General features: G+C 48.1%; 1 protein-coding gene across 1 annotated transcript; it reads right to left on the reverse strand.

Annotated features, from left to right (window-relative positions):
* Positions 1-290: 290 nt before the first annotated feature.
* CHST2 (carbohydrate sulfotransferase 2) lies at positions 291-3,667 on the reverse strand. The gene has a single exon (XM_064457668.1). The coding sequence runs from the start codon at positions 3,227-3,229 to the stop codon at positions 1,940-1,942; it is 1,290 nt and encodes a 429-aa protein (XP_064313738.1). The 5' UTR covers positions 3,230-3,667; the 3' UTR covers positions 291-1,939.
* Positions 3,668-9,382: the final 5,715 nt, after the last annotated feature.

Genomic DNA, 9,382 nt, shown 5'->3' on the forward strand with positions numbered 1-9,382 from the left:
AATATTATTAATGTTGTTTGTGCTGATAGTGATGATGAACTGTGGGAATGGATATGTGTAATGTAGTCATTCGGCAAGTGTATAGGCAACCTTATACATTAATCTTTTAACTAGTTTATTAAATGTATTTCCTTTTCAGAGTAAGTTCAACATCTAACTCCAAAATTTCATCAAGGACTCAAATAGCTTAATAGCCAGTTATCACCTGTTTTAACTTAAAAGTACTGATACAAGAAATAGACACATTACGCATCACTGAAATTTTCACACATACACACACACTCTTAGCGTCCTGTTTATATCAATTTATTTTCACAAATCAATTTCCTTTTCCTACTCATACTCTTTACATTTGCTGAAGGCACAACACCCACACAGGCAATGTAAAATGTACTTCCGGTAGAAAAGTCTATACTCTCACAAAAGAACAGTTCAGCAAAACCACTTTTGTTTAAAAACTCAAGTCCCAAAATGAGCATTCAAAGAGCATCAGAAAACACTGCCAAGATTAAAAACTACTTGAGGTGTCTGCACTTCTCATACACACCACACACCACTTAACCTTTAATAAACCAGGACTTTTTCAGTAAATTATAAAAGCAGAAGTAGTAAAATCTTATATTTTTTTAATCAAGTTTTAACGATAGGACAGAGTCTCTAGGCAAAGCTCCCAGAAAGAGCCAGACCACCATCTGGCTCCATCGTAGAGCAATGACAATTCACAAGGAACGAGTATCTAACCAGCGCTCTGACATCAAATGCTAGGTTGACTCTGTAAAAGCTCCATTATAGCTATGAACACACAGCTGTACGTTTCCTCCCTCCTTGTACATAAATATACCCACAGACACTTACATAAAGGGGAAAAATAAATCATTTTATGCATTTTTCTATGCTTCCCTGTTATGCCTGTTACCAATCCACATCAAGAAATACCTTAAATAGCTTATGGTATCGTTAGCGCTATAGAATACGTATAATATATATAATTTTATTTTTGTTCTCACACATGCTAATGTTTCCATTACGATAAATGTCTTTTTAAATCCTGCACTTCTTGTCACGCTGTAGATCCACTTCTATTTGACAGCGACTCCTGCACATACATGTCAAGACAAAAATAAATACTGCTGTGATGGCAAACGCTTAAAAACTCTTAGGACACTAATACAGTGGCACTTGAAAGACTTTTTAAATACAACAAAAAAGACAATAGTTAAATAGAAACCTGCTTTGACATAGCCATAAAATCTGCACTACGTTTGTGAGATCTCTACTTGTTTCTGTGACAGCAGCTCCTAATCTCTGAACGCATCAAATTTTGCACTCCAGCCCTTCACCCATACCCTTAAAAAAGTCCACATTGCTATTTTAAGCAAGCATCCTCCCCTCCAGCTGTACATAAGCAACGCTGCAATTCCCAAACAATTGAGGTAATTATAAAAATGAATATCATTTATTGGGTTTTGTTTTTTTTTATTACTATCGTGTCTGAACATTTGCTTTCATACAAAAGTCTGATTTTCAGCATTATGCTTTCCAAGGGCATCCCCTCCACACCAAGGGAGACAAAAGATGTGTTCGGAATTGTGCAAGTTTTTGTTACCATCTTCAAACCCACATGAACTCCATAAAGATTTTGGTACAGAATCACTGCCTGGCATTTCAGAAAGGGCCTTTACACATATTTTCAGTTCCACTTTATTTTTTTTTAAAATCGCATCTAACCCAATGCAAGGGGTGGGGAGAATTAAAAAAAAAAAAAAAAAGAAAGAAAGAAATCATCACATTACTGTATGTTACCCTTCAGCAGTCTTTGGAGGAAATCGGAAACCAGGCTGCTTTTCCTGGCTCCCTCCCTCACTCAAGCCAGCCGGAGCAGCTCCTCTCCCCAGTGGGGCGCAGCCACCCCCGAGGTCAGTGGGCGCCTGCTGCCCCGTCACAGCCGCGGCTTCCTGAGCAACGTTCTGCTGAGGTCCTTCACCTCTTCGGGGCTGCCAACCCTCTCGTAGCCCAGCAGGGACATGGGTTGGTGGCAATACTCCTCAACCTGCTTGATCTGCTGGTAGCTGAGTGCAGTCCTCCAGGCGCTCAGCGCCTGGGTAGCGTTTCTGGCTGACACCACGAAGGGCTTGGAGGAGTAGCCGGGGCCACTGGTCATGTTGAGGGCAAACTTCTCCATCTCTGGGCTGACCGACAGATTGACGAAGCCGTACACCTGCCGCAGGGTCTTGATGGGCTCGACCACCAGGTCCTCGTACCGCACAGCCATGTAGTTCCCTTGCAGCCAGTCAGGGGGGTGCAGGGCGGTCTGCAGGGTCTTGGCCATGCTGCTGCAGATGACCTCCATGGCACCCAGGGCATGGTAGTCCGAGCCACCACCCCCCTCCTTCTTTCCACCCAGCTTGTGGCCGGCATCAAGGAAGGGCATGCGATGGATGCGGGGGTCCCTGCTCCTCACCACCTGTAGGCTCTCCCGGATGAGGCCATGCCGGGACTTGATGCGGGAGCTGGCGACGGCCCGGGGGTCCCGCACGAGGTGGATGACTTTGAGGTCCAGGGTCGGATCCCGCATGAGCGGGGCAAGGACGGCCAGGTCAAAGACGCGGACGCCCTTGATGACCAGCGTGCGGTACTTGTGGCACTCCTCCTGGAAGCGGCTGAGGCGCTGCGGGGGGCACTTCTTGCACACCCGGTCGTCCACCATGCCCACCACCTCCTTGCGGTAGGCCGGGCAGAGGGGCGACGAGCAGATCACCTTGTTGGTGGCCGCCCCGAAGATGCCCAGCGTGGTGAGGTTCTTGCCGGCGCCCGCCGTGCTGTAGAGCTGGAAGACGGAGAGGTCGCAGCGGTACAGGGAGCTCAGCATGTCGCGGGCCGCCCCTTGCAGCGAGACGGCGTCCCCGGGGTACAGCTTCTGCCAGACGTGCCACACCGGCTCGTAGAGGAAGAAAACCTCGGGGTTCTGGTTGAAGAGCTCCCCGAAGAAGGACGACCCCGAGCGCCAGGTCGTGAAGACATAGACCAGCTGCCGCTGCGCGCCCGCCGGACCGCGGCTCCCGGCCGGCGGCGGCGGCGGTGGGGGGCGGTGGCGGGGGGCGGCCGGGGTCTCCCCGCAGCGCCGCGGCTCCCGCCGCCACTTGTACTCCAGCAGGTTGAGAGCGGCGAGGAGCAGCAGGAGCGCGTAGCCCAGGCACAGCGCCAGCGCCTTCCGCCGGCACACTTTCATGCTGGGCAGCGGCGGAGCCAACTGTTGCTCAGCGCCCCGGCGCCCCGGGGCCCGCGGCGGGCAGCAGGGCGCGCCGCCCCCGGCGCCGTCTCCCGGCCGGCCCCCCGCGCCCGGCCCGCATGGCGCAGCCGCCGCGACGGCCCCGCCGCCGCCGCCGCCCCCGCCCCGCCGCTGCCCTACTTAGCAGCCGGGCCGCCACCCGCGCTTCTTCCGCGCCGACATCGCCGAGCGGCCGCGGACGCCGCCGCCGCAGCCCAGCTCACGGCGGCCGCCGGGGTGAGGCGGCGCCGCGCTCCGCTCCGCCCCGCAGCGCGGGGGGCGGGAGCAAGGGGCGGCGGGCGGGCAGGGCCCTGCGCCGCGCCGCGCAGCCAGCACGCATGGCGCCCCCGCCCCGCGCCGCAGCGGGGACAGCCCCGGCCGCCGCCGCCGCCGCCGTCCCGCGGAGGTGCGGCCCGAAATGGCGGCGCCCCGCCCCGCGCCCCCCATTGGCGGCCGCCGCCGTCACTCCGGCCGCCGTCCCGCGCCCGCCGCAGTGCCCCGCCGGGCCCGGTGCGCCCCGTGGCGGCGGAGGCGGCGGCCCGCGGCGCTCCCCCCGCACCGGCCCGGCCCCGTCCCGCCGCTCGGGAGACCTGAGCCCGGCCCGATCGGTGGCGGCCACGCGATGGTCACGGCGCCCGGCCCCGGGCTGCCGCCCGGGTCTGACGCGCTGGTGGGCGGCGGACGCCGTTAGAAGTTGTTCGCTTGAGGGGGTGGGTGCCCGCCGGCTCGGCCCCGGGGGCGCAGGCTCCGCCGGCGGCTACGCTTCGGACAGCGGAGCTGTGCCGGTCACGGGAAACGGGCAAAACAAGAGGCCGGGAAGGCGGGGAACCCATGAAAGGCCTGAGAGAGATAACGGGCCCCGGCGTTGTTAACGTGATACATGCAGAAATTCAGTTTTCTCAAAGGTCCTCTAACAACTTCTCCAAAAATCTATTACAAAAAAAAACAAAAGAACCCAAAGCGGATCTTCCCAATATAGCTCAGACAGAAATGTACCCTCCTTCAGTTCTTCAAACTATTTTTATAACCGTTACAACCACCCTGTCATTTTGCTGTCTTCAGGTGCCTCTCTCGTCCCCTCGAGCTGCCACGGCTCAGCTGATGAAGCAGTTCGCGAAGGTTTGCGTGATGCTGCCCGCAGAAGAGCTGCTCTAGCCCGTGCCAGTGCCCCTGTTTGCCAGCAGCGAGCCCGAGCAGCCGGTTGGCTCCCTGTGAAGGCGAGTTTTCTGCTAGAGACAAGCGAGGAGAGGGTCGCTCCCACCCCACGGCCACAGCTCACCCACCCAGCCCTGTGCTGGCACAGTGAGAACCGAGAGCAGAGGCTGCCTCTGCCCCAGCCGCGTTCCCACACCAGACACCCAACACAGCAGCCAGCCAGCAACGTACCCCGAAACTCACCACCCCAGAGTGGTTATCACATACTAGGAGGACTTCTTCGTAACACCACCGTATGAAGTGCAGTGTGAGCCGTGGTGCAGCTCCAGGCAGCACGGGTGCTTTGAAGAGGACACGTTCCCAGAACGCACCCGAGAACAGCACCGAGCGAGGCCAGTGCGGGTGGCACACTTGTGGGACCGCAGGCTTCCCGGTGCCGCTGGGCCTTGGGCAATGCCTGGTGACTCTGTCACGTCCAGGCATTTTCTCAGAGGTTCCCCCCTTCCCCTGAGGGACACCAGAGTACGCAGAGGGGCACCTATGGGTTTCAGAAGTACTTGGTGGCTCTCTTTTCCATCGTTTTCTTTACCCAGCAGTTCTCACATCCTCACATTCACACCATCCATAGGGTATATATGGCCCACAATATAGACCCTGTATATGGAAAGTCTGAGCTGCTGGAGGGCTGCACCTGGCTCAGACACAGACCAATCCCTCCACGAGGGATGACACTGACAAAAGTTTTTGCTGAAACATTTATTTTCTGAATGGCATGGATCTGACACTACAGCACACGCTTTTCTGCTCACAGAGCATATAAAGCACAAATTCATCTTGTGTGTGTCTTGTCTGGTAGCACTTTATTTAAAAAGAGGAACAAAACAGTACAATAGGGTGAAGGAGCTAAATGTGTAAGCAATCTTTAGATCCCTTATCGAAAGGATTTCTATACTCCTCCTAGATTTTCTACAGGGATATTAACAGCCAAGCGGCTTCTCCAGAAAAGCTTTTAAGTCCCTTTCTGCCCCAAAGTGGAGGGTAACAACCACAGCAGGAGGGCTCCACTCTTCTGTGCCTGCTCCTCTGAGCCTCAAGGCTTTGCAGGGCTGGATGGCAGTGCGAGGGAAGCAAACCCTGGTCCGAGACACTACTGCCACCCACGCCCCTCAGTCCTGCGTGAGATGCAGCCATCAAAACCACACAGGACAAGCCAGCGGAATGATTTCACAAGCTTCCAGTGATTCTGGTAGCAGTATTAAAACATTGTTGTGATTTTTTCATATAGAAGTAACTTGTTAATAGCAGAATTAAAACAACCACTAAATATTTTAGAAAAGTCCATATTTCATCAGTGAGGGGAAAGGGGAAGCCATTTTTACCTACAGTGCTCTGGAGGAAGCATTTAAAGCCACATTCTCCAAAAATATTTTGTATCTAGTTGCCAAAATAAATTCAAAGTTTAAACCCCATGAGCTTAAAACAGTTGACTTGTTTCAAAAGTTACATGGTATATAATGAAAAAGGACATACCTCTGAGGCAACTTGGAGCCTAAAACCCTTGCAATTATTTTATTCTTTAGTCCTAATCTTTGAGTTCTTCACATACAAAAGGACTTCTGCTTATATCCCTTTTATAAAAGTATGGATCAAATCTTTATTTGGCTGTCCCTGCTCACTAAAGATGAAGTGACCTTCACCCAGCTAAAGCAGAAATATTTATTTTTAATTTCGGAACAGTCTGTAATAGCATCAATTAGGCTGTATTAAATGATGAGTAACAGCAGTACTGAGACACTGTAGGTCATAAAACAGTATCCCCTGCCTTTATTGTACTGCAGCACTAATGCAATAAAGGATAGAGACTACAGGGAGCAAAAACAATTCATAGCAATGAAAAATCATTAAAATACCATAAAGTTCAAATTAATCCCTTCTTTCCATGTCACTTGGTTGAAGACAGGTATGAAATTTTGTAAAAAAAAACTAAAAAACTTACAAAGCCATCTTCATTTCTTACACAATTTAAAATGTAGCAAGTAGCAAATAAAGATAAGCAAACATAAACTGCAAGTATAACATTTGAAATGGCAAGACCAATCAATCAGTAAACCCAGACATCAGAAGCTGTAATTGGATTCTGCACCTTCCCTGCTGTTACACAGCAGCTACATCTCCCTGAATCAGCGAGTGCAGGAGTACTGACAGTGACGCTGCCTTCATTATATTGCTCCACCTCTACCTAGGAAAACATGGCACACGTTTTAAAAGTTTAAAACAGCTCTTCAATTCGACCTACATGCTGCAAAATGGAATCTTATTTTCCAAAACTGGAGTTATATATGTATTTATTCTGCGCGTGTAGACTCAAGCACCCATGCAGAACCCAAGTGAAATCAATCGGGTTCAGTGCAGCTGCATTATTCGATCTTCCCAGTACAAGTTTCAGACCTGGTAGCCAAGTTATCACTTTAAGCAACTCAATATCAATGAATATTTAATAAGTTTATAGGGAAAAGATTTATGCAGTCAACTTTCAATTCACACCAAGTTGTGGTGTTGTTTTTTTTTAAAATCCTCTACACATCTGATATGAAGTATTACAAACACAGATGGCAAAAAACAGACCACTGGCTCTGCAGATCTGTTGAGGAAGCTGAGGCGCACTGTTTCGAGCCATGGTCATTGTCTAAAAAAAAAAAAAAACCCCTCTTCTTAAAGGGATTCTGAATTTTTCTTTTTCTTCTGCGGTCTGGGATTTAAAGTATTTGCCGGTCTTCGAGAGTAAGATTGCAGGCAGGCAAGAGGGCAGCAGCCATCAAGAGCTGTAACGGTGAGTTCCTGGCTGTGCTGCAGGCTGGCAGGTATCACCTACGTGGTAAGGCACGGCAGAGTGCGCAACCAGAGCAATGGATAGAAACAGTACTTGTAATGCCCACAGGAAGCTGAAAAGTTCACATACACACGTTTAAAAGACAGATTTGTGAAATGTACAGAGATGGTACCAATGACTCAATTGTCTATTTCCAAGTGCTGACAAAAGTCACCACAAGGTAGCTGGCAGTTAAAAACTTTTCTTTACTTCAGCGGAAAATCCAAGAGAAGATGTGTAGACTATTATAGATAAAAAATAGAAAAGAAAGTGATGGGGCAGGGTTTTGTAACAATGACCCCAGGGGCATGATCCTCACCAAAGAGGACCCTGATAACTTATCCCACTTGCAGAGCCACCTTGATTTTTACAGCTGCCCCAAGACTTAAAAAAAATACCAAGAAATAGAGTTCCAAGTCAGTGAAATACTTAGGTATTTGCTTGATTTTCACCACTGGCTTAAATAGTACTGTAGCCAATTGAAAACGAATTAAAATCAACACCATAGTGAAACAGTAATTTTCTGTCTTTTCAAATAATTTCTAGGGTAAAGTGTTTTGCTGTGTCTCTCAAACCTAAGTTTGGAGAGTGGGTAGAGGGTCTCTCAGCAGGTGGTTCAGGCTCTGCAATTGTCTTCACATGGTGCAAAACCAATAGAATAAAAACTTAAATGATAAGAGCCACAGTAAGTGTGTGAAAGAGGAACATTCTGAAGCTGAACAGATACAGCCCTTCACAAATTTGTTCAGATATTCAGTGTACATTTTCCACCCTCTATGGTACTTCACACCTGTCTAATTTAGGCTCATTAGTTTCAGTATACTAGATCACTCATGTCAAATAATAAAAAATTTCCTCAGCAAGGAAAATTCACCGTTAAAATAAAATCTAAAAACCCCCCAAAAGTAAAATTTAAAAAACCCAACACTTATTTCTCGGCCAGCTTCACCTTTTAAACATTACTTTTTTTTTTTTGCTTTGATGCAAAAAAATATATCTTTTCCTGTACAGGTAGTTATGCGCTACAACCCAGTCTTCCCTCAGTTATAAATAAGGTGGCTGTATTTATCTCAAACTCCATAGTGAGCAATGTATGAAGTGAGTGATAAGTAACTGCGATCAAAACTCCCCAATTTAAACTATGAGAAAAAAAAAAACTCGTTTTTTGCATCTAGTGCTTAATTTTATGTTAGTTATTTATTTAGTAATTAAATTTATTATTTTTACACGTAATATTTAGACAACTCAAATCCTGACTAGCTGAATAATTTCTCTTCCACCCAAAGCGATACCACCCCAGCCAGACTTCTCCAAGATTCCCCTGCTAACATCCCTTCATTTAAGCAATGGGGCTGTGAAAGGTTTGATCCTTACTGGAACACTTCTTGACTTGGTTCTTTTATGCTTTAAGACTTGCCTTTCCCACGTTCACAAGGATGGAGTGGGCACAAGATGAAGAAGTTTTTCCTGAAGTCAAGCTTCAGCAAGACTTTATCTTTTAAAACAAACTATTTTGGGACGAAAGGTGGAGGTTTATGCTGCTATATACACCTAGCACGTGATAAGTTCTGGGTGTTGATTAAAAACCTCTGTATCTAGCTTAATCTATTCAGGCTAAATACAGATGCCAAATTCCTGAAACTTTGCTCAAAAGTGAGATTCTTAAAACTAAAGCGCAAGTTACAGATCACAATATGCTAATAAAATTAATATAAAATTGAGTAGCTGCCCAAACTTGGAGATCTATGAATTTGTTTAAGACCATATTTTGGCATCACCACTAGAAACAGATGAGAAAAAATACTGCACAATACCCTTTATAATTACAGATGTTTATATTTTAGCACTGTGCATAACTTCTAACAGCTTATTCAAAAGCCTCATGCAGTAGAAGCAGCTAATTTCCTTCGAATCACACTTATCCAGTAATGCTGAAGTTTTCAGCAGACATTTGATTAAGCGATGGGTGCAGCAATCTGCCTTCTAAAGTACTCGTTCTCTCTTGGATGCTCCTCCTGAACTGTGCATGCAGAAGCTGTGCTGCAGAAGCAGCTGGCATGAACCAAAATTAAACCAGCTAGTCATAAACC

This window comes from Phalacrocorax carbo, chromosome 7, assembly GCF_963921805.1.
Source record: "Phalacrocorax carbo chromosome 7, bPhaCar2.1, whole genome shotgun sequence".
In the NCBI taxonomy this organism is placed as follows: Eukaryota; Metazoa; Chordata; class Aves; order Suliformes; family Phalacrocoracidae; genus Phalacrocorax; species Phalacrocorax carbo.

Excerpts from the sequence above, each read along its gene's own strand:
- CHST2 (XM_064457668.1), bottom strand. The coding sequence starts at position 3,229 with ATGAAAGTGTGCCGGCGGAAGGCGCTGGCGCTGTGCCTGGGCTACGCG.